At 41.0% G+C, this 25,785-nt stretch overlaps 1 protein-coding gene across 1 annotated transcript in view; it reads left to right on the top strand.

The window, feature by feature from the left end:
- MRPS28 (mitochondrial ribosomal protein S28) overlaps positions 1 to 25,785 on the top strand; it is a 108,060-nt gene that overhangs the window by 21,668 nt on the left and 60,607 nt on the right. The window contains 1 exon segment of the mRNA XM_012927814.2: positions 2,916 to 3,097. Within this exon segment, the coding sequence (XP_012783268.2) occupies positions 2,916 to 3,097 (182 nt within the window).

The raw sequence follows: 25,785 nt of genomic DNA, 5'->3' as shown, positions 1-25,785 counted from the left end.
TTCCCTTCTGGTGCTTCACATTGCTACCGTACCTGGCCTGCTGCTGCTGGGTCTTGTTAGTACTAGCCACATTTTACACCAAACCTGTTGTTGGACAGTTCAGTGCATTGTACAATGTTTAGCAGTATCCAGGGCCTCTGTGTGTGGATTCCAGCAGCATCCTCAGACATGACTACCAAACATCCCCAGACATTGCGTAGTGCTCTGTAGCCAAGGACAAAATAGTCCTGGTTCCAAGAAACTAGGCAAGTCAGTAATCATTGATATGACTGGGTCTTTAAGAAATTAATCACTGGGCCCGGTGGCGTGGCCTAGCGGCTTAAGTCCTCGCCTTGAACGCACCGGGATCCCATATGGCCGCCGGTTCTAATCCCGGCAGCTCCACTTCCCATCCAGCTCCCTGCCTGTGGCCTGGGAAAGCAGTCGAGGATGGCCCAAAGCCTTGGGACCCTGCACCCGTGTGGGAGACCCAGAAGAGGTTCCTGGTTCCTGGCTTCGGATTGGCGCGCACCGGCCGTTGCGGCTCACTTGGGGAGTGAATCATCGGACGGGAGATCTTCCTCTCTGTCTCTCCTCTCTGTATATCTGACTTTGTAATAAAATGAATAAATCTTTAAAAAAAAAAAAAGAAATTAATCACTTTTGGGAGCAGGGGATGAGGGCCATGGTGCAATGGCTCAGTGGCTAAATCCTCACCTTGTAAGTGCCAGGATCCAATAGGGGCACCAGTTCATGTCCTGCCTGGGAAACCAGTAGAGGATAACCCAAAGTCTTGGGGCCCTGTGTGGGAGACCTGGAAGAAGCTCTGGCTCCTGGGTTTGGATCAACTCAGTTCTGGCCGTTGAGGGCACTTGGGGAGTGAGCCAGCAGACAAAAGATAATTCTCTTTCTCTTCTCTGTCTAAATCTGCCTTTGCAATAAAAATAAATACTAAAAAAAAAAACAAAAAAAACCCAACCTTTACAGGCTTGCTTGCCTTTGGACACTGCTTGTTTTACATGTACAGGTATTCATTGAATCCTCACAGCAGTCTTAAGAAACAGGTGTAGTTATCAGACAAGTCCACAGCAGCACAGAGCACTCCTCATCCACAGTGCTGCCACGTGGCAGAGCCAAGATGGGAGCCAGGTGGCCTGACGGTGTACTCTGATTCTTTTCTTTTCTTAATTGCTCATGTAATTTACCCGTTGCCGCATATAACAGACCATCCAAACTTAGACCTCAGACGATTCAGTTGTTTCTTGATAAAGATTTATACTTATTTTTGCAACCATAATAAACACCTCATTGCTAGGTATTGGGCAGTTAAGGTATTGTGTGTTGGACAGAAGATTGGTGCTTGCCTTGTTTTGTCTCTCCTGTTCAGCCTGTCTTCTCTGTCCGTCCTTCTGTTACCTGCAGCGTGGCTGAGCTTTGCTGCGCTCTTTTCAGGATACAACGACTGTTTTTGAGCCTTCGTTCTACAGTTTCCTTCACTCTGTTTCATTACTTACCTCTTTTCTAAGTGCTGCCTGTCCACTGGAAAGTACAGTCCTGCTAAGCATAATGGATTTTAGTCAACACCAGACAGCAGGTAGGATGATAGTCCCATAAAATTATAGTGAAGGTAGAAAAGTCTCACTACCTAGTAACTTTGTACCTGTTGCAGTGCCTGGGGGATTGCATTGCTCATGTTTGTGGTGATACCGAGGTAAACAGACCTTCTGTGCTGCAGGTTATAAAAACATATAGCACATGCAGCTATCTACTGTTACACTTGATAAGGTTGATGAATGACTGTGTTAGGGGTTTGTGCATTTGCCTTGCTATTATTTTAATCATTATTTTATTTTATTTTTAAAGATTTATTTTATTACAGTCAGATTTACAGAGAGGAGGAGAGACAGAGAGGAAGATCTTCCGTCCAATGATTCACTCCCCAAGTGAGCACCACGGCCGGTGCTGCGCTGATCCGAAGCCAGGAACCAGGAACCTCTTCTGGGTCTCCCACACGGGTGCAGGGTCCCAAGGCTTTGGGCTGTCCTCTCCTGCTTTCCCAGGCCACAAGCAGGGAGCTGGATGGGAAGTGGAGCCACCGGAATTAGAACCAGTGCCCCTATGGGATCCCGGCACGTTCAAGGCGAGGACTTTAGCCGCTAGGCCACGCCGCCGGGCTCCTGTGACTAGCTTTTTCAAGTAGAAACTTAATACTTGCCTTTAGCTTGTGGTGAAGCACATACCCCACTATATACCAACTAAAGAAAAGTGAAAGAGCTGTGCACACTGATCTCTGAAAGAGTATGTATTGAAGAATATAAGGAGGACAACGCATCACACTACATGTTCAGGGATACCCCAAGGGGATTTACTGTACAGAGTCCTAGAAAAGAAGCAGCATGCAAAAGAAGCAGAAAAAATGAAAGACGGGAGCAGCACAATGAAAGAAGCTTTTTTTCCTTCAGAATTTTGCTTTAGAAGAAAGAAGGGAATAAGGAGAAGCAAACATGGTTTAGAAATATCCCAGAGGTGAATTTTTGGCCTAATGGTTAAACTGCAGGTCACGGTGTCTATAGCCCCCGTAGAGGGTCGGGGTTCATACGCAGCTCCCCTGATTCCGGCTCCAGGGCTACCTGCCATCCGTGTGGGATTTGAGTTCCTGAGTGGCATGACAGTTCTCCTCCTCTCTCTCAAATTAAAAAAAAATCAAATTTATGTATAAATACCAGTATTTAGACTGATGATTGCAGTGAGTGCCCTTTTATTAATTTGTCCCAATATGCAGGGATTTGAAAAGGTTCATGGGAAATGTAATTAAAACATTTTATCTTGTGGGATCCTGGGCGTGCAAGGCAAGGACTTTAACCACTACGCTGTCGCGCCAGGCTCACCAATTATTTTTATGTTGAATTATATGATTGTATCTTTTCCATATTTAGGAGCCTCCTGGAAAAGTGGAATCCTTTGCGTCCCTGCTAAGACATTCTCCTCTTACTCAGATGGGGCCTGCCAAGGATAAGCTGGTCACTGGACGAATACTCCACATCGTGGAAGATGATCTCTATATAGATTTTGGTGGCAAGTTTCACTGTGTGTGTAAAAGACCTGGAGTGGATGGAGAGTAAGTACAGCCATCCCTGAGTCCTTTCAGAACGTTCACAGAAATTGAGATGTGACAGAAGAATGTCTATGTGTACATATGTCATCGTTGCAAAGACAGACTATTTCAGTTGATAATACGATTAACAGTAGAGTCTAACATGCTAAAAAAACAATCCTTGTTCGTCATTTAATCCGGATTCCAGTCTTCCTGAAGCAGGGAGAACAGTTTTGGGAAAGAGTAGAATGTTTAACATTGTAACACACCATTCTGTACAACACAATTAAATGAACTTCGTAGTCAAGTTTGCTGCTCAAGCCATTTTCCCTGTAACCTCCTGCCCCTCTTTTCTCCTCTCTTCCCACTTCTCTGAGAATCCTCTACTTTTTTTGCTTTTATTTTTTTGTTTCCCTTTGCCAAATTCTGGTGCATTCCCTTACTTTTACTTTACATGTTTTTTTTTAATTACTATCTTTCCTATTATACAAATAATTCATTGTATTTATAGTTATGCAAGAAAAAGTACTTATGGGTACCCATAGCCTTTGGGGAGAACAGGAGACGCAGTAGAGTATCATGGGTAAAGGAGATGTTGAGCTAAGATTTTGAGATGAGAAAGTAAAAGTAAAAAAGATTGAATGATTTTTTTCCCCATCAGTTTCTAATTTGCACATTTTTTTCATTATGAAAATTTCCAGTGCCAGGCTGTGTCTGAGCTGATGACATATCAGTTTAATTGGCAGTACCTGTTTCTTCTTAACAGTACATCAAACAGTGGTGAACATAGTGTTCATTGGTGTCTTAGACTGAATCGCACTGACCAAGAATTCGGTGATGTTTAGGAATGAGTCATAGCGTAACTCTCTGTCCTTGGAGAGCAGCTTGAGATCAGCTGACATGCTGCTGAGAGCTGCGGCTATCCAGGGGTACAGTGATTGGGCTCATCCAGGTAGCGGACATAAACTGGCCCTGTTTCAATCTGAGTTGGACCCCACAAATTTAACAGAATAAACATTTCTTCAAAACAATGATGTACAACTAAATATTTAACAAGTTTTCTTATGTGAAAGAAAACTTTGGCTTTCTGATTGCTGTGCTATTGGCCAATTTCAAGTTAGCAGTGTGGTGTCCTGCAGAGACGGACAGCAGTAGGCACAGCGGGCTGGCTGCTGGGTGGGCTGGCTGCAGCGCGGCTCTGCCTGTGGGAATCAGAAGCTGAACGGTGTCTCAGCAAGGTAGACAGTAAAGGCCAGGGAGTCCCTGCGTGCCTCCACATCAGGCCTCGGAGTCAGCGGGCTGTGGGAGTCCAAGTCCCAATGGCAGATTTTCCTGCTTTGGTACATTTTAAGTTGCCATAAATTATCATTTGTCACTAGGTTAGCCAAGCTAGAATTTTTTTTTTAAATAAGTAAATGTGATGGCATTTTAGATTGATAGCAACTGATAAAGATCAGAAATTTCTTTGGTTAATATTCCAGTTAGCCGTCCAGCAAGTTCTATAACTTTTGTGCTTTAATATTCTTTGTTTTACTGTGGTTTTCAAGGGTTGTATCAAAAATCTCTAGAATTTACAAGAAAAGGTCCAGAAATTGCTCTGGAAATTAGAGGGTGTTAGACCCTGCTTTCACAGCAGCTCTGTTTATCATGGTAACTCTGCAAACATGTTATCGAAAGAGCGCGGTGGTAATGGTGACCATTTCTACTGCCAAGAGGAAGTTTGAAGGACACTTGTAAAGGATCAGTGCACTTCAGAAAGAGAAATATTCAAACTCTAAGCTATCATTGTGATCTAGTCAAAGTTGCAAATAGGACTATCGCAAGAAAACTCAGAAATTTGGGGACAATAGATGGGACCTAATACAGTACCAATTTAAAAAGTTTTAATCATTTAATGTTTTCTTTCAAATTAGCTTATGACTTGAAATCAGAAGTTAACTTAAAACTCTGGCATTAACCACTTTGGTAATTTTATTAAAATAACAGCGTTCCCAAATTCAACCCACGGAGGGACACTCCCATGTGTACTTTATCTGAATACTTTTGCTTCTTCCGATTGAAGGATGTATTTAGATATGTTTAGCAACACCTGACTTATCCTGAAACCTATTTTTGTTATTGATAAGTAACTTATTTAAGTGTTGTGGATAGTAACAGTAAAACACAAGCAAGGAAAGAGTGTTTGTTATTATGAAAGCTAATTTTAATGATTTGGAAAGACCCATAGACGAGAGAAATTTTTCTCTAAGGAAACTGCTATGAGATTGAGGAAGAAAACCATTAAGATTGGCCAAAAACAAACAAAAAACTTAAAATGTAGAAAAGATTGCTTTCCAGATGTCTTTCTATTTTTTTAAAAGATTCATTTGTTTTTTATTGGAAAGTCAGATCTACAGAGAGAAGGAGTGACAGAGAGAAAGACCCTCCATCTGCTGGTCCACTCCTCAAGTGCCCTCACCGGCTGGAGCTGAGCCAATCTGAAGCCAGGAGCCAGGAGCTTCTTCTGGGTCTCCCACGTAGGTGTAGGGTCCCAAAGCTTAGGTCCATTCTCTGCTGCTTTCCCAGGCCAGCAGGGAGCCGGCAGGGAAGTGGAGCAGCCGTCACATGAACCTTGAAAGTGGAGGATTGGCCACTGGAGTTACCGTGCGGGGACATCTTCTATTCTTACTCTACTGTGAAATGACCAACCCTGGTGATCACAGACTGTGTGGGTGTTATGTAAGAAAGTCAGAGCCTAGCTCCAGTGGGTGGACCTCTACTCAGAGAAAGCCTTGGCTCTTCAGAATGTTCATATGAATTTTCTATTAGTTAAATAACTTTGCAGCCTATATGTACACTTTTTAATGAGTTTTCACCTTGGCCTACTTTTCCATAAACCCCACTGTGAGTCAGCGAGCTGCTGTTGTGATTTACAAATACAAAGCTCTCTTCCCTGTGAACCTGCCACCCTTTCACTTAGACATTTTTTCTTCTATCTTAGTAAAACGGCACAATTTCACAAAACTTCCAGTGTGAATTAAGATCTTTCTTTTTTCCATATTCCAACTGTTTTCTTCTGATAATTGAATGAATTTGGTTTTTTTAAAGCTTATGTTAGCATTTAATGTGTATCACCTATACATTCCCCATATGAAACACACAAAAAATAGTTGATATCATTGTAGTCCCTGGTTACCCAAGAGGTGTATGTTCCATAACCCCCAGATAATGCTTGTGAAACCTCAGACAGTACTGAGACCTCTGTATATTGTTACTCTCTGGATGCCACAAGTACTAGGGCTGAGCTGTCCTTCCGTGTTTTTGTCCTGCTGTATCCTCTGCATCACCACTGCTGCACACTTTGGGGCCTTTATTAAGTAAAATAAGGATTATTTGAATACCAACACGGACATACCACCATAGTCCAATTGAAGTGACCGGCAGGAAGCAGCTTTTCCAGTGCAGCTGGGCGGGACTGTACACCCTGAAGGCGCGAGCCACACTACGGGCTGCAGGATACTCAGAGTGGGGGTGTAGTTTCAACCTTAGGAGTTGTTTAATTTTGGAGTTTCACTTAGTATATCTGGACTATGAATTATTTTTTTTTTTTAAAGATTTTACTATTATTAGAAAGTCGGATATACAGAGAGGAGGAGAGACAGAGAGGAAGATCTTCCATCCGATGTTTCACTCCCCAAGTGAGCCGCAACGGGCCGATGCACGCCGATCCGAAGCCGGGACCAGGAACCTCTTCCGGGTCTCCCACGCGGGTGCAGGGTCCCAAAGCTTTGGGCCATCCTCAACTGCTTTCCCAGGCCACAGGCAGGGAGCTGGATGGGAAGCAGGGCTGCCGGAATATGAACTGGTGCCCATATGGGATCCCAGCGCATTCAAGGCAAGGACTTTAACCACTACACTATCGTGCTGGGCCCATGGTATGGACATTCTAATAACATTAATTCTTTCAAGGCATGAATGTGCGAGGTTTTATCTCCTTTGTGTGTCTTCAATTTCTTGCATTAGTATTTTGAAATTTTCAGGGCTATCTAACATTCTTTAACAGATCTCCAGAGCTCCATCACTGTATTCCTAGAAGGGTCCCTTGTATGATGTTACTTGTACGTGAGACTATTTCAAGAGATTTTCATGACACTTGAGTAACTATCTGTTGTATGATTTAGCAGCAGTGAGGTAAAAAGAACATCTACAAAATGGCTTAAACTCCTGTTCCATTAATCGCTAGTTACATGATAATAACACATTAACGTTCAGACTTACTTTATTTAGAAAATGGGAGACACAGCAATTCTCCTCTACTGTTTCAGTTACTTGTAAGAATTCATAGTCCAGGGCCCGGCAGCGTGGCCTAGCAGCTAAAGTCCTCGCCTTGAACGCACCGGGATCCCATATGGCCGCCGGTTCTAATCCCGGCAGCTCCACTTCCCATCCAGCTCCCTGCCTTTGGCTTAGGAAGGCAGTCGAGGATGACCCAAAGCCTTGGGACCCTGCACCCACATGGGAGACCTGGAAGAAGCTCCTGGCTCCTGGCTCTGGACTGGCTCAGCTCCAGCTGTTGCGGCCACTTGGGGAGTGAATCAACGGATGGAAGCTCTTTCCTCTCTGTTTCTCCTCCTCTCTGTGTATCCCCCTTTCCAATAAAAATAAATTGATCTTTAAGAAAAAAAAAAAAAAAGAATGTCCATACCAACTTGCAGGGTCTCCGCCACAGATTCCTTTAGTACCCCATTGCCAGAGGGGATGAGCCTGCTGCCCGCCACCAAGCCTTCCGGCCCGTGAGAGACAAACAGACAGAAGTTCTGTCTAAGCAGTTCTGATTTATTGGGGGAAACTCAGATTCCTATATAGGGGAAGGGATAGCCTCAAGCCAGGAATTTCAGGAATTGCAGGAGAGGAGAAACTCGGAGCCAATTAGTAGGAGCCTGACTGTGGAAGCCACCTCCCATAGGCCAGGGGTAGGTGAGCGAAATGGCCCTGGCCAATCAGTCTTTCTTTGAGACAATGTGACTCCTGCCCTGGTTCACACCCAGGGCTCTGTCCTTGGCCATCATCTTGCCCACCAGTGACCTGGACTGTTAGTTGCCATCTTATTGATTTAGTAATCCCTATTTCCCCGAGTCTCACACAACTAAAGTGATTTACAGATTGAGTGAAGTCTCTATTAAAATACCAATGACACTGAAGAATTAGAAAAAAGAATCCTAAAATTCATGTGAAAGTGCAAAAGTCTCTGGGTAACTCATTCTTGGGCAAAAAGAACTAAGGCGATGCATCACAATAACTGATTTTAAGACATACTACAGTGCGTTAGTAACCCAGTGTGGTGTTGGCGTAAAACAGACACATGAAGCATTAAGAGAAAATAGAGGTCTCAGAAGTTAACCAACGTATCCACAGCCAAGTAATTATTGACAGGTTGCCTGGAGAAAGGATACTTCTATGCAGATGATAAAAGCTTGATCCCTTCCTGATCCTATACAAAAATCAATTCATAATGAAGTATAGCCCTGAGTGTGAGACCTGGAACTATGAAAGTGCTAAGTGAAAACGTGGGGAAACATGTTTCCAAGTTAAGGCAGTGATTTTTAAGGTAAGGCCCCAAAATACAGGCAACAAAAACAAAACTAGACAAATGCGTCAATGTCAAACCAAGAACTTTTTGTGGAGCAAAGAAAGCAGTCAATTAAGTAGACAGCTGGCAAAATAGGAGAAAATATTTGCACAGAGGTTTAACATCCCGAATATCTAAGGAGCTCAGAAAACTCAACAACCAAAAAACTAAGCAATCAAAGGGATCTAAATGGATGCGTCTCAGAAGTGATACAGATGTCCAGAAAACACATGCAAAATGCTCAGTATCACTAGCCAGCAGGGGAATGCAAACCAAACCACAGCGAGGTGTCATCATCACACTCCATTTAGCATGGCCATCATCAAAAGGACGAAAGTAACGATTGCTGATGAGAAATTGGAGAAAAGGGGACCCTTACACACTGTGGTGGGAATGCAAATAGCAAAGCTGTATGGAGCAGAGTATGGAGAATCCTGAAATTGAAATTAACATGTGGAAAAGATACTTACACTCCCGTGATAGCCAAGAGATAGAGTATCGGCGTCTATCAGTGAATGGATGAATTGTTGCACAAAGTGGAATCTTACTCCGCTTTTAAAAAGAGTGAAACCCTGATCTTTGCAGTAAAGTGGACAGATCTGGAGATTATCATGTTAAGCAAACTAAGGCAGGCACAGAAAGCCAAATACTCCATGTTCTCTCTTATACATGGGAGTTAAAAAAAAAAATTGAACAGTTGGTTGAAACTTGAAAGAGTGATTACTGGAGAATAGGAATATTTGGCAGGAAGGGATAGAAATAATGGGCACCAAAATATAGTTAGATAGAAGTAATAAGTTCCAGTGTTCCACAGCACCGTGGGGTGACTAACTCACACTAATGTATACCGTGTAAGAAACTGAAGAGAAGAACCGAAATGCTCCAAACGGAGAGTAAAGCAAACACTCGGATCACCTGGGTCATTCAGCTCATACCACCTATGTGTGTGTTGAAATGCTGCATTGCACTCCATAAAAATGTAGCACTATTGCAGGTTAACCAAATTTTAAGAACACCAAAAAAGAATGGTAGGTGGTCTGTCACAGTCGCTTTGCTTATGATGTCCGTGGCTGCTGTGGTCTGAATATTTGTATTCCCCCAGAATTCATGTGGTAAAACATTACTCACCAATGTGATGCTGCTACTAGCAGGCAGAGGTCTTAGGGAATGATTATATCGTGGGGTTTCAGCCCTGGTGAATAAAATTAGTGCCTTTATCAGAGAGACTCGCAGAGCTGCCCTGCCCATTCTACCAGCTGAGGACGCAGTGAGAGGGTGCCAGCGATGAAACAGGCTTGGGCCTTCACCAAACGCTCAGTCTACTACTACCCTAGTTCGGGACTTTCCAGGCTTTAAATTGAAAAGAATAAATTTGTATTTTTTCATAACGTTCTGCAAACTGACTAAAACAGTGGTTTGCGTAGAATCACTACCAATACATTTTTGCAGCAGGTCTAGCCTTGTTTTGGAATAGATTTATATCATATGTGTGATGAGACCTGTAGTTACAGGAACTGGATAGTGTTTGACAGTGATTAATTGAGTCAAGTCAGCATGCCTTGTGTTATTTGGGAATGATCTATTCCAAAAAAAGTTTATTCTACAGATAACAGAAAATATAAGTCTTTAGTTTATTCTTTTTATAAAATACATCTTCTTTCTTGGCTATATTAGACCTAAAGTAGTTTAATTTTTTATTTATGATGACCCGGGTCACAATTATTAATCGTTAATCTGTATCATATAGTAATATAAATACTAAATAGAATTATTCCTGAATAGCCACTTGGGCCTTCAGTTCTGTGATTTTTGTATTTCGCCTCTCCTTTTTCTCTGGTTATGCCCTGTGTTGGTTTTTCACAGTTTTCCCGAAGCTCTTAATATTCTCTCCAATATAAAAACTCCTGGCCACTAAGTTTGTTGTGCTTAACATAAAACAGCAGTGTTTGAGTAAGGACCTGCCAGCTTATCCTATGAGTAAAGTACACGTATTGTAGTGCATAGATTTCAGTGTGTGTTTTGACATGTCCTGCCTAATTCTCATGGGGTTCCATGGATATTTGACGTTACCAAGTAACTAACTTCTAGCAAGTGAGGTATAACTTGGCTGGGTTTTTGTCTGTGATGACTGCCTGTTCACTGATGCCCTTGATAGGAATTGTCACATATCAGTATGGTGTTTGTTGAGCCAGTCAAGGTGCTGAGTAGTTTATACTTAACCATTTATTTTGGTTTGAGACTTTAACACTTCTGGGAGGAACAATAGTGAGCATAAAACGTAGTGCCAATTCTAAAGTGAATCCGTGAGTAAATAAGTCAATTTTAAAAAAAAATTTTATCAAGCCCAGAGAAATACTTGATAGCATTGATTACTTTGGTGTATTGGAATGTATCTTTATGGCGTTTTATCAGTCGCAAGAAATAAGATGAAATTTGATTTTATTAATTTTGTTTTTAATATAGGCATGGTGTAATCTTTCATTGTATCAAGCCTTTAGTACATGGCTAATTTGTGTCACCTCCATATTTAATGTTAATAATGTGCATATTACAGGTAATCCTTGCTTTTGTGGAGCTGGTTCAGTTAGGGGACTAGAGAAAAACCAGTAAACATAATACTATTTTAGTTTTATTGAGTACACTGCAATGGAATGGAGAAGAGGAGATGGAGAGCTAGTTTGCTGGAGTTAGAAGTTTCCCAAAGAAGCTAAGTTGAACTGAGCTGGAAATGGGGAAGAGAATGCAAATGCAGAAAGTGAAAGTGACTGCAGGTGTGAGAAAAGCGCCTGAAAATGTTAAGTGCAAGAGAGAGACTGCTCTTTCTGGGAACTCAAGTGATTTTGTTGACCTAATTCAGAGAAGTGACTGGATTTTCAAGGAATTTATCCATTCTAAAAGTCTCGGTCTTTATTCTGAAGGTGGCAAAAAGCCATTAAATGTGTGTCGTATTAGTTTCAGTGAGATCATTCTGGCAGAGCGGAACATTTTTGTATTTTGAAGGAATGATGCTGCGGCTGGGGAGACCTGTAAGGAAGCTGCTGTGAGATAATGAAGAGAATGGGGATTAACCTCCGAGTGGGGACAGGAGAGACTTTCCTTAGGTACTTAAGACATTGAAGCCATGGATATGGGTGAATAGTTGTGAAGTGAGGAGGAAGTTAGTGGACAGCGAATTGGGTTGTATCAAGGAGAAGAGAAAAGGGCCATGTATTTATATTATATAGATAATGTTGTCTGCCTTAAAAACAACAAAAAAAAGTTAAGTGATCAGATTTAGGTCACATTGATTCTCATTTCTAATCATGTCATCCTACTTCTGAGTAGCATCACCTAAGGAACGTTTCTCTTTTTACTGAAATAGAAAGTCCTTGTGGTTGAATTATGCTTGTTTGCATTGGTTAAAAACCCAAATCCTCAAAATCTTTTGACATCAGTTAGGTTATATTTTAATTTTAATTTTTGTTCAGAGTTGCAAACGTGTCTGTGAAATCCTCAAGTCCTTGTATTTATTACTGTGTTGATGAGGGTTATCTTTTAAAACATTATCTCAGCATTGGCATGTTGGCATCGCTATCAAAACATGATTGACAGCTCTGAAAATCAAAGAGTTTCAAAACAAGCATGATTGGCAGCTCTAAGATAACTAGCACGTGCAGCGAGTATTATTTGTACTTTTGTTTGACACTTCAGGTGGAATAAACAAGCTAATTTCCTAGTCTTTGTTTCTATTTCAGGTTGTGTGATATTAGGGTCATGTGAAGAATAAAATATATATTGAATGTTCAAAAACAAAAACCTGAAGTTTTCAAGTTGTATTGGTAGGGGAAAGAGAAAATAAGAATTTGAATTAAGTGATCTTTTTTATTCCATAGGACACGGAACATAAAAGGATGCATTTTTAAAAATAGATTGGTGGCTGAAAAATCATTGTATTGCTTTTTCTTCAGCAGATCTCTGATTTGAAGGCAAGCAAAAAGCAAGCTTCTAATTCTTCTGGTTTTTAATTTTAAAAACCAAAAGAATATGTTCAAATCATCCTCAATTATTATTTGTATGTCCACATATTCCTAGAATCAGATTATCAGATATGATCTTGGAAATGTTCTTGATTCATGAAAGTTACCGTTCCAGTTGAATAGTATTAGAGATTTTTCAATTGATTTTTCTTTTCTGGGTACATATCATAGCTAAAGTTTTGTGGATGTTGATTAGTTGCATTAGATTGGGTCTTTTGTTGTTGTTGTTGGCTTCTGTTTTATTGATGTGCAAAATTGGTTTGATTTATAGATAGTATAGATATGTATACAGATTACCCAGAGACTGTGTAATTTATATGTCTAGATTTGCTTTATATGCCTTTGAGGACTGTGAAGGTCAAAAGTGAATCTGGAAACTGCCATGGTGGCTGCTACTTAAAAGAATGCAAGCAATTCCGTGTTCCACCAAAGCTTTGAAGTTAATATTTTAATTAGACCAAGAGGAGAAAAAGTCAGGGTTGCACTCATAGAATTGGTTCAGGTTGTGGTTCTGTTGACCTAAAGTTGACTTTATAAAAACTAAAAGGTATTTCAGTGGAATATTTGAGTTCTGTTTTAGTTTGTAGAATTTTGTTTTGTCCTCTTCATAGTATCTGCAGTCTCTCAGAATTTCAGCATGTGTGTTGTAATTTGTGATTAATTTAAAGAACAATAATAACAGGCACTTGTTGAACACTCTGCCCTGGGCACCTTGTTAAAAGATTTGCATGCATTGTTTTCCTTAATCTTTTTATTCCTGTAACATAGATATTGTTAGAGTCCTCACTGAAAAACACTGAGGAGGCTAAGGTTTCCAGAGACTGTGTAGCTTCCCCAGGGACCAACTAGTCAGCAAGCAGCTCAGGGGCAGTGCAGCTTGTTCGAATCCGTATTACTAATCACTATTTTTTTTCTATTCAAATATACTTCAGGGTGCGTGTGTGTGTGTGTGTGTGTGTGTAGCCAATTTTCTTACCAGAAAGAAAAAGGTTTATTAATCTTCTTACTGAATACTTTATTACTGAGTGCTGAATGCAGTTTTTTGAAAAATTGTATGACATCTTCGGAAGAAAAAACATAAAACACAATAACACAGAGGAACATATGAGTAATGCCTCATTGAATGAAGTAATGAAATATAGAAATGTCTGAAGAAGGTGCTAGAGAAATTTGAGATGGTTTCACTATTTAAAAAAAAAAAAGCCTCCCCAAAGAGGTACAACTTATATTCTGCTTCTGTTCTGGTGGTGGAAGACAGAGCGTTGGAAAGGATACCTCTGTGGGAAATGATGTAAGATGACACGCTGGAATGAGTTTGATGTGATTATATCAGCTGTCTATTTCTGTCTCACAAATTGATCCAAAACTTTGTGACTTACAGCAAACGTTTGTGACCTCACACGACTGCTGTGGGTGGAGAATGCAGGAATACTGTTACCTGACGTTTCCGGCTCAGGTTTAGTGACGTGTCAGTAAAGGCTGTAGTTATCTCAAGGTTTGGCTGGGACTGGGCCGTTCACTCATGTGCTCAGCAAGCTAGTGCTGAGTGTTGGCTAGAGGTTCCCCATCACAGGGACCTCTCCATTGGACTGTTTGAATTTCCTCGTGGCATAGCAGCTTCCCCCAAGTGAAATCCAAGAGAAAAGTACAGGAGAGACTTGTGGTTCTTTCTGTGATGTCCCCAGTTGTCACTTCTGTTACGGTATTTTGTTAAAAGTGAGTCATGAGATTGGCATTTGGCCTAGGGCTTTAAGAAGTTGGTTAGGATGCCCCATTCCATATCTGAAGAATGCGTTTGAGCCCATATGGGCACCAGTTCTAGTCCCTGCGACCCTGTTTCCCATCCAGCTCCCTGCTTGTGCCCAGGGAAAGCAGTTGAGGATGCCTCAAAGCCTTGGGGTTTTGCACCCACGTGGGAGACCCAGAGGAGGCTCCTGGCTCCTTGCTTTGGGTTGGCTCGGCTCCAGCTGTTGTGGCCTTTGGGGAGTGAATCAGCCGGCAAAGGATCTTCCTCTGTCTTTTCTCTTTCTGTGTATCTGACTTTCCAATAAAAAAAATAAATAGAATCTTTTTTTAAAAAAGATGCAAATTAAGATACCTGTGTCCCACATTGGAGTGTTTGGGTTCCATGTTTGGTTCTAACTCCCATTGCCAGCTCCCTGCTAATGTGGATGTTGGGGGATAGTGGTGACGTCACCGGTGGTTGGGCTCCTGCCACTCACCTGTTAAGTTCCTACTTCCTGGTTTGCCTCACCTCCCTTAGCCCTCTGCCACATCTCCCAGTCATTTGAGGGTGAACTGGTAGCTGGAAGCTCTAGCTGTTTGTCTCTACCTCTCAGATTAAGAAATAAATAAAAATTAATTTTCAACAAGAAAAATCTCTCAAAGTAGGAAGAATTTTTAAAATTTTATCATTGGTATAAAATTATTTGTATAAAATATAAAATATTATAATCATTAGTATTACTGTTACTAGGCATCACTTAAGCCCAAATTTTTTGTACACGTCCAAATTACCTTTATTATTTTTTTTCATCCCCAGTGTGATTCTAAATTTCCTCCCTTACCTCCTTACTTATCCACACATTGAAGCTGCTGGTGGCACTGACCAGTTCAGTCAGTACTGTTGACACTTCCTCTCTGTCTTGCCCTGCACAGATGAGGCTTAACTGCCCGCATGTGGCCTTCCCTGCCTACCTTCTTGCCTTCTCCTTCTCTTAATATTAATTGAAATCCAATAAGGACAAAAGCTCTTTTATAGGTCACTACCATTCAGAAAGATCATCAAATACAAGCAGATAGCTTCATCTCCTTTTTGAAATCATTTCTACATTAGTTTAACCACACAAAATTACTATTTTTGTAAGTCCAGAATAGTTTAATATCTGAATATGATTTAACTTAATGCTTCCTGGATTTCCTATTTACCATCTTAAATTTCTTTCAGCATTCTCTTTTCTTGAGAATTTGATAAAGATGGAAGAATTATGGCTTATTTCCCCTTGAAATTATTCTGTTCTTCCTTACTGTAAATATTCTTCCATGCATGTGTTTTCTGAGTTTCTTAATTCCTTGATTCAGCTCCCAGGCTTTGCCCACATTGTTACACTAATTGAAAACACACCCTGCAGTTACCTGCCCGGCTCCAGTTCTGTGCTATTATTCAACAAGGTTGGCTTTTTTCTTCGTTTCATTTCTAGGTTCTCCTTCCACTTCTCTGTCCTTAACATTCCTCTAGAAAGTGTTTTACAGTATTTCAGAGAATGGAGAAGAGATGCTGTAGTTCTTGCCTTAGGCCAGGAAGATGAGCAACAGAGTGAAGGGTGAAAGGTTTGCACACGCCTTCCTGTAGGGATACTGTGGAATTTCATCCTCAACTGTCTAACCCCTAGGCTAATGTAACCGGCAGTTGTTCAAAAAGACTGTTTTGGAGTTCCCCTATTTTAAACGCCACAACATTACAGTAATTAGAAATTGCTTTACAAATGAAACCTAAAATATCTGCAACAGTACGTATTTATTTTCTCTTTGGTAAATTAGGAATCATTCATGTTGAACATTGTTTAGTACTTGAAAATGTGATTCTTTGTTCTTAGCTTGCTTCAGTTTTTAAGAAAAACAATTTCTCATAAATATACTACTATAGTTAGATTTCTTTTAAAGAACCCTAATTTTGGATCCAAAATAGAATACTTTATGTTCCCTTCGAAAATGCAAATTGGATATGAACTAGATATAATTATGTCCTTAATTAGTACTGATTAGACATAATGTTCATGTGGATGTTATGCTGTTGCCTATGTCATTTTTGAATTTATTAAGCAAATTAATCTTTCCTTGATGTATTTTCCTTGAAAGTGTTTTCTTTCCTTTTATATACAATATTCTTATGAAAAGGATAGTGTCAGCTATTTCTTCTGCTATATTATGAAGACAGCTATAGTTCTTTAATTTTGGAATAAATGATGTGAAATTATTTGACATCCAAACTATATTGCTGTAAAAATGTGTATTTTTGAGGCTTAGCATTTTTACTTAATTTAACCTTAGCTCAAAACTGTTGTTTTATTTACTGTCCATTTTGTTTTGGCACTCAAAATGCTCTATCTTTCATTTACTGAAAAATAATAATATGCTTAACTTTTTGAAAGCAAGCACTTAAACATAAATTTCTTAAATTTCAAAATCGAATCTAACAACTAGATATCTTAATATTTTAGCCTGCCTGTTTCTTGAATATAATTCATTTAGAAACTTTAATTCTGAGTTTAGCTTATTTTCCAAATACTATGCCTTCAGCACGAAGTTTTCAAGTTCTTTGTCTCGCTCGTATCTAGCTTGAACGGCTGTGTCCCAGCAGTGACGCGCAGCGTGTGCTGCTCTGCGACCCAAGCTCTCTGTACTTACGGCGGGGAGGAGGCACTGGCAGTGCGGCTGGAGGAGCTTCCTCATTTTCAAGACTGTCAGGGAAGTCTCCCTTTTAGGGACCTTCGTGTACTGGAAGAACATAAATGCATGCTACAAGTTTTGGGGGAAACACTTTTCAAATATCTAGCATCATCCAGAGTGTGATTCACCACAAATGGCTATTCCTTCCCTTTTTTGTAGCTGGGATTCACAAAACCATTAAACTAATGATGGTTTTGAAACACATCGAAGCATTGTTGATTGAGATACACTGCTCTGAGTTTTCCAGCTGGTGTTGGACAACACCAGTGTAGAGGGTCAGGTCTCTCAGTGGCGAAAAATGAGAGGTATCTCAGTGAGAAAAATAAGGTAACACTGAATTAAATGAGAATTGAAATTTAGGATATTTTTACCAGTTCTTGTTGTCACCGTTGTTTACACTACACCCACGATAGCTAACAATTACTAGCTATTAACTTTTTTCTTAAGAAAACCTTTTAAATTATTTATTTGAAGGGCAGAGAGACCAAGATCTCCCATTTGCTTATTTACTCTGCCCAATGCTCACAGCACCTGGGCCCGAGCCAGCTCAAAGTATGAGCTGGGAACTCATTCCAGGTGTCCCAGGTGGGTGGCAGGCATCCGTTGATTTCAGCCATCACGTGCTGTCTCTCAGGGGAGGGTGCACATTAGCTGTAAGCTGGAATCAGAAATGGAGCCAGGACATAAACCCAAGCCCTTGCATACGGATATCAGCTCCCTGAGCACGATGCCAGATGCCTGCCCCAGCCACTGACTGAACTGTGGGTAGTACTGTTCTAAGCGGCATGATGACTTAAGCTCATTGGCAGTGGAATAAGGATTTAAGATTTTGATTCCTGGTTCTGTTCTGAATGTAATTTTAAGCAAGTTGCTTAACCTCTTGAACCTCCATTCTCTTGTCTTTGAAAACGATGAAATGATTTACTTACTCTGATTGGTTGGTATAATGAATAAATCATCATCATCATTGTAACATCTGGCATCATTGAGTCTTTTCTCCCTGTCAGGCTGATTCTGTTTTTTTTATAAATACTTTCTGCTATCTTTATTTCTACTTAATTGATGAGAAAAGAGTCTAGGGCCCGGCGGCGTGGCCTAGTGGCTAAAGTCCTCGCCTTGAAAGCCCCGGGATCCCATATGGCCGCCGGTTCTAATCCCAGAAGCTCCATCCAGCTCCCTGCTTGTGGCCTGGGAAAGCAGTTGAGGACGGCCCAATGCATTGGGACCCTGCACCCGCTGGGAGACCTGGAGGAGGTTCCTGGTTCCCGGCTTCGGATCGGCGCGCACCGGCCCGTTGCAGCTCACTTGGGGAGTGAATCATCGGACGGAAGATCTTCCTCTCTGTCTCTCCTCCTCTGTGTATATCTGGCTGTAATAAAATGAATAAATCTTAAAAAAAAAAAAAAGAGAGAGAAAAGAGTCTAGAAGTGACTTTCCAAATTATTCAAGTTGCATCAATTACAAATAATGAAAAACTTGACTACTCGTAAATTAAACATATGGAGACATTCTTCTTTCGTAAGAATTCTGAATGTTGGTAGCTCCTGAGGTTCCTCCGTATCTCTAGATGGAAGAGTAAAACAAAAATGAATGAATACTGTGTTTCTGAGAATTTCTGGTAACATTTTTCAGCTTTCTGTACTGAAAAAAAAACAACACATAACTAAAGGAACGAGTTTTTGCCGCTTTCCATTGAAATTATTACTTTATAATTCATGGTAAAAGAGCTTATTCTTAGCTTATTTCCTAAATTGTGGTTATCCAGTGATTTGATTTATTTTATTTCATTTTATTTTGAAAATAAAATTGTATCACAATTGTTGGAAGCAGCATATTTATTTATTTATTATTGCAGACCAAGAGAGCGGTAAAGCGTGGGTGCAACCGAGGTCAGAATCCATATTCTCTTCAGTCCTCAAATCTGTAATCATAGCTTTTCCTTTATTCTGTCTCGTTTTAACTTAAGGGCCCAATCTATGACATTTGATTGAGCTTAAGCCATTTACATTCAGAGTTTAATATGTATGGGTGGTGGGCCCGGCGGCGTGGCCTAGCGGCTAAAGTCCTCGCCTTGAAAGCCCCGGGATCCCATATGGCCGCCGGTTCTAATCCCGGCAGCCCCGCTTCCCATCCAGCTCCCTGCTTGTGGCCCGAGAAAGCAGTTGAGGACGGCCCAATGCACTGGGACCCTGCACCCGCGTGGGAGACCTGGAAGAGGTTCCAGGTTCCCGGCTTAGGATCGGCGCGCACCGGCCCGTTGCGGCTCACTTGGGGAGTGAATCATCAGACGGAAGATCTTCCTCTCTGTCTCTCCTCCTCTGTGTATATCTGGCTGTAATACAATAAATAAATCTTTAAAAAAAAAATGTATGGATGGTACCTTGGTCCTGTCATTTTAGGAATGGGTTATTCATTGGTTTAGTCTTCTGTTGTCATTTTACTGGGATGTTCTTTCCGTTTGCCTTTGGTTTTTCGTGGGTGCTATTCCTCTTCTCTAACAAGACAACATCTTGAAGTGTCATTTGTAGGGCAGGTTTGAAAAGGCAAATAAATCCTTTTAACTATTCTTTACTGTGGAAGGATTTTATTTCATTTCCAAAGACAAAAGAAGACTTTGCTGGATATGTTATCCTGGGCCGAAAATTTTTTCCTTTCAGAATCTGGAATATGTCACTCCATTCTCTTCTTGCCTGTAGAGTTTCCTGGGAGAGATCTCCTGTGAGCTTAATTGGCATTCCTTTATATGTCAGTTGATTTTTTTCACTTGCACATTTCAGGATCTTTTCCTTATGTTCAATTGAAGAGAACTTGATGATCATGTGTCTTGGTGAAGATCGCTTTTGATCAAGCCTGTTGGGAGTTCTGTGCCCCTCCTGGATCTTGTTTCCCAATTCCTTCTCCAGATTAGGGAAATTTTCCTTTATTATTTCATTAAATACATTTGCAAACTCAGTTTCTCTTTCTCACCTTCTGGGACTCCCATAATTCTTACATTTGGCCTCTTAATAGTGTCTTTCAATTCCTGAATACTTTTTTTGGCCTGATCCAGCTCTGCTTCCAGCTTTTTGTTTGCTTCCCCCTGATGACAGGAAATACCTTCCAATTCTGAGATTCTTTCTTCTGCTTGCTTCATTCTATTTTGGAGACTCTCCACTGTACTCTTAATTTGCTCTGCTGTGTTCTTAATTTCTGATATACCAGCCTTGATTTGCTTTATTGCTTCCTTAAATTCTTTGAACTCTTGCATGAGCTTCTCCTTTTTGATCAGAATCTTTAAAATGAGTCTTATGGATTCTGTGTGCCCCATTTTCTCTATGTCTTCCTCAGTTAACTCTGAGGTTGGCACAGGGTTTTGCTCCTTTGCAGGGGAGTTTTCAGTAATATTTATTGTGCCTCTGTCTTTTCTTTTGCTCTTGATCATTGTACTTCTGGTTAGTAGAGTCTTCTCCTTGGGGCAGGTTTCTAAGCTGTGTCACCCACAGGTCTACAAAGTGCTTTTACTTATTGCGGTTGGTACACAACTTTTTGCTTGCAGCCACTTGTGCCACAACCTCCAGCGAGTTCCAGGTCTGGGTTCTTATGTCAGATTTCCACCATGGGCTCCACAGCCCCAGCTCCTGGCCCACCACTCTCCACCTCCTGTGATACTGTGCTGAGGCTGCACTGTTGTCTCTGCAATCTTTCTCCCATTTCCGGTTGGAGCAGGTCCCAGGATTAGAGAGACACCAGGTGGCCTATATAGTTAGGTTGTTGGTGGCGCTGATCTTGTGGGAGCCTGTTGGACGTTAGGTCTGGGTGCCACACGGATCTATTTTGACCCGTATGATGCCACAGTCAGTGTTATTTTCCTGCGGGACCAGTGCAATCACGGACCTCAGTGAGTTCGTGCAAGCTCAGCACATGCGCAGTTCACTGTTGTCCCCTGCAGTCCTAAAGCTATTGCCACAGTGCGCAAAATGGTGCCCGATGTACTACCGCTATAGTTCTTGATTTGCTGGCCATCAGATCTGAGGGCTATCCAGACCTGCCCCGGGTGGAACCCATAGAATGCCACGTCATTGCAGTTCACCTAGTCAGAAATGAGTTCACTCCCAGCTCAGCGTATGCTCAGTCCTTTCCCTTGCCTTTGCCTCCTTACGCAAAATGGCGCCCAATTCAGCTCTAGGGGGCTGACTGGGCTATGAAATCCACCCTGTTCTCGCACTGCCCATCTGGGATCTGCTGCTCTGTCTCTGCTGCTTGTCAAATCAAACAGACCAGCAGGACGGACAGTTCTTTGTCTGGGTTTACATCCCAAGCTCCCAGTGAAAGTCACTTCCCACCTGGTTGCTGGTGGAGTTCTGGCTGCTGTTGGAGTTCAGATTGCTGTTAGCTGAATGCTGCTGGAGTATCAGTCACTACAACACCACACCATTGTTTTCGCTGCTTTCCTGTGTCTGTCAGTCTCCAGGTACCCCTCTGCTGTTGTTCTGTCCTTTCCTATTTCCTGAAATATGTCCTCTCTGCTTCATACTGATTAAATGTTTTTCCGTCCACCTAAACGTGTCCTTACCCTATTCTGCCATCTTCAGTCCTGAAAATTCATAAATTTTAATATAGACAAGTGTTTTTTTCCCTGTATACTCTTATTGTAAGAAATTTTTATCAGCCAAACCAACCTAATTATATTTGTCTCTTATTTTAAGATTGAAATTTTAAGTTATTTGTTCCACAGATTGGTTCTTGCAGTGTGAGAGTGAATTATTTTCTTTTTTCTTTTTTTTTTAAAGATTTATATATTTTATTACAAAGTCAGATATACAGAGAGGAGGAGAGACAGAGAGGAAGATCTCCCATCCATTGATTCACTCCCCAAGTGAGCCGCAACAGCCAGTGTGCGCCAATCTGAAGCCAGGAACCAGGAACCTCCTCCAGGTCTCTCACACTGGTGCAGGGTCCCAAAGCTTTGGGCCGTCCTCTCCTGCTTTCCCAGGCCACAATAGAGAGCTGGATGGGAAGTGGAGCTTCTGGGATTAGAACCAGCACCCATATGGGATCCCGGGGTGTTCAAGGTGAGGACTTTAGCTGGTAGGCCACGCCGCCGGGCCCAGAGAGAGAAAGAGTGAATTATTTTCAGAGATGAAGTCAAATTAGTAAAGTTGTATTTGTGCTCATATTTCTGTTAATTTTTTTTTCAATTTTGTTTCCACTTGCTGAAGTGATACAGCTTTTCATGAAGAACCTGTGGGAAATTATATAAATACTCGAATTTAAAAGCCTCAAAGCTCCCCTTGGGATTTTCCTGTATTTCCTTTCAGTCTTTTTGACTAGATGCAGATCTTTTTTTGTTTATGTATGGTCTTAATTGTATTCTATATAATTTTGACTTGAATTTATCACTTAATTTTATAACATACCATTTTTATTTTGAATTATACATGATGTATCAACTTATGTGATGATTTTTTGTTAATTTGTATATTTATTTTCAATGTCACTGATACAGAGAGAGAGAAGGAGGGAGAGAGAGAGATCTTCCACCAGTTGGTTCATTCCCAGATAACTGTAGCAGGCAGTACTGGTGCAGGTCAAGCCTCGAGCCACAAGTTTCGATCCCATCTTCCATTTGGGTGGCAGGAGCTCAAAGCCCGTCAGTCATTTTCCATTGCTTTCCCAGGCCGTTAGCAAGGAGCTGGATCAGAAGAGAAGCAGCCAGAACCCGACTGGCTGGTGTTGCAAGCGGCAGCCTTACCCACTACATCTCAATGCTGACCCTAGCAGGTTGTTTCTGATGTTTCCCGCTAAATAAATGACACAGCTGTGGACCTCTTTCTGGATTACTTCTTCTAGGATTATTTCTTAAGGAGAGATGAAGTGACTACCAGGCTAAGAGATTATTAGTATATTTCAGGTCTATGGAAACAGATGGAACTCCTGTTGACTTCCCCTTAATAATAATAATGATACATGCCAGTAAACAGGTGTTAGTGTTCATCTGTTGGACAGAATACCTGACTTGATAGTTCACAAGATACAAACTTGTTTACATTTTACTTTGTCTTACCTTTTTAAATTGCTTTTGGCCAGGTGACACTTGTGATATTGTCATTCTGTTTCTGAAATTAGTGTTGGCTGTTTGTAATATCACCATTTCTTTTTTTTTTTTTAAAGATTTATTCATTTTATTACAGCCAGATATACACAGAAGAGGAGAGACAGAGAGGGAGATCTTCCGTCTGAATGATTCACTCCCCAAGTGAGCCGCAACGGGCCGGTGAGCGCCAATCCGAAGCCGGGAACCTGGAACCTCTTGACTGCTTTCCCAGCAGTCCTTGACTGCTTTCCCAGGACACAAGCAGGGAGCTGGATGGGAAGTGGAGCTGCCGGGATTAGAACCGGCGCCCACATGGGACCCCGGGGCTCTCAAGGCGAGGACTTTAGCCGCTAGGCCACGCTGCCGGGCCCAATATCACCATTTCTTTTGTGAGAAGTCCTAGATAGGCTGCAGGTCCAAATCTGTTGAGTCATTAGTAGCCTTTTCTTTTTGTTGAAATAGAATGGAAAATATTAGAATGCTTACTCAAGACTAACTGTTGCTTTGAGTACTAACAAAAAAAATTTTTTTCAGCCACCAATTTCCAAAGATTTTAAGATTCTCATGATGTAATGATTGTAAGATTCAATTATGGAAGGTTGTCACCACTGCCGACAAGAAAGGACAAAATTGCTGGTGTGAGATGTGATACGGTTCAGATTTCCATGCACCACCTACTTGTATCTTTGCGAGTCTGCATTTTTCGCCTTCTGTTCTCATCACACTTTGTCCTTTGCCACTTGTTTACCTGCTTGGCAGAGGCATCCGCAGGAGTTACTGATGCTTGGCCCGGTTCTTCCTTAATCCACATTGGTTAGAGCTAGTAACTTGCCCTAACTTCCTGTCTGGGAAGCACATCCAGTAAATAGAATCCAAGCCCCTTGCTTTCCAAAATTTATAGTTCATAGCGTAGTTCATAAAATTATTTGTTCCCCAAATTGCCTACCATAAACTCATTTGGACAATAACTTTTTTTTTAAAGATTTGTTTTCATTTATTTTCAAGTAAGTGTTACAGAGGGATAGAAGGAGATACATGTCTTCCACCCAGCCCTGGGCCAGACCAAAGCCAGGAGCCAGGAACTTCTTCAGGGTCTCCCATATGAGTGTCCTTGGACCATCTTCTGCTTTCCCAGGTACATTAGCAGGGAGGTAGATCATAAATGGTGCAACTAGGACTCCAACGGACAGCCACGGACAGTGGCATCTTCACCTCCACACTTGTTAACTTTTATTTTCCTTACTGTGTGGTTGTAGAAGCTAACTTTGATTTTCTGCTCTAAATCCACAAACTGCATTTACTTTATCTGGTCAAATATTGTAAGTTTTCTATCTTAAAAGTAGCATTTTTCCAGGGCAGTGCAGTGGATCAACAAGCCAATCTTCCTTGTAGTGCCAGCATCCCATAAGGGCACCAGTTCTGGTCGTAACTTCCATTCCAATCCAGTCCCCTGCTTATTGCCTGGAAAAGCAGCAGAGATGGCAAAGGTCTTTGGGCCCCTCTAACCACATGGGAGACCTCGGGGGAAATTCCTGTCTCCTGGTTTAGGATCGACACAACTCCGGTCGTTGCAGCTATTTGGGGAATGAATTAGACGGTGGGAGATCTTTCTCTCACTCTTCTTTCCGTAAATCTGTCTTTCAAATAATAATAATAATAATAATAATAATAATAATAATAATAATAATAAATCTTTTTTAAAAAAATGGTGTTTTCCACCTCTAATGATGGAAAGTGTCCAGGTATTGCCTGGTGATGAATTCAAATTTAGGTTTTAAGAAAACGCAGTTCAGTTTTAAGGTTCTTCATGTTTTTAAAGTGTTTGACATGTGCTTATAACCCATGTGTAATATTTTGATATTATTTAGGAATAGAAATTCTTTACTATGCTTTTAACCATCTTCAAAATTAGCTTTAAATAGCTAACTTCCTGGGTTTTGAACTTAGTGTTTTTTTTTTTTTAACAAAACATGCTTATCAATACTTGTGATATATTCTGAGTTAATTATTTAACAAATGAAAGAATTTGTATTCATGGTGTTATTTGTCTTGATTTTTAAAGCAGGAACCTCTGACCAGTGGGAATGTAAAATGGTATAGACATTTGGAAAACATCTGGCAGTTCCTTAAGTGGCTAAATGAAATTAGTATATAACTCAGCTGTTTCAGTTTTGTAGTTATTTACCCAAGAGATATTAAATCATGTGTCCTCTCAAAAACTTGTATGTAAACTTTCGTAGGAGTATTATTCATGAGAACCGGAAGGTGAACCCAAATGTCCATCAGCTGATGAGTGGAAAAATAAAATGGTATATTGTTTGACCATATAAAGTAGTGAAGTACAACCTGTCTGAATCTTGAAAATGTGCGTAAATGATAGAAGCTCCTCACAAAGGAATAGACGCTGTTATTATTTAATTTATAAGAAATGTCCAGAATAATTAACTATGTCAAGGCAGAAAGACCAGTGGTATCCTCGCTGTAGGAAGATGGGGTGGCAGGAGCATGGGGCACTTAGGTGAGTGATGGTGCAGGAGTAAGAGTTTGTTTTGTGAGTGATGTAAGT

This window comes from Ochotona princeps, chromosome 9, assembly GCF_030435755.1.
Source record: "Ochotona princeps isolate mOchPri1 chromosome 9, mOchPri1.hap1, whole genome shotgun sequence".
In the NCBI taxonomy this organism is placed as follows: Eukaryota; Metazoa; Chordata; class Mammalia; order Lagomorpha; family Ochotonidae; genus Ochotona; species Ochotona princeps.
This window is presented reverse-complemented; position numbering and strand designations above follow the sequence as displayed.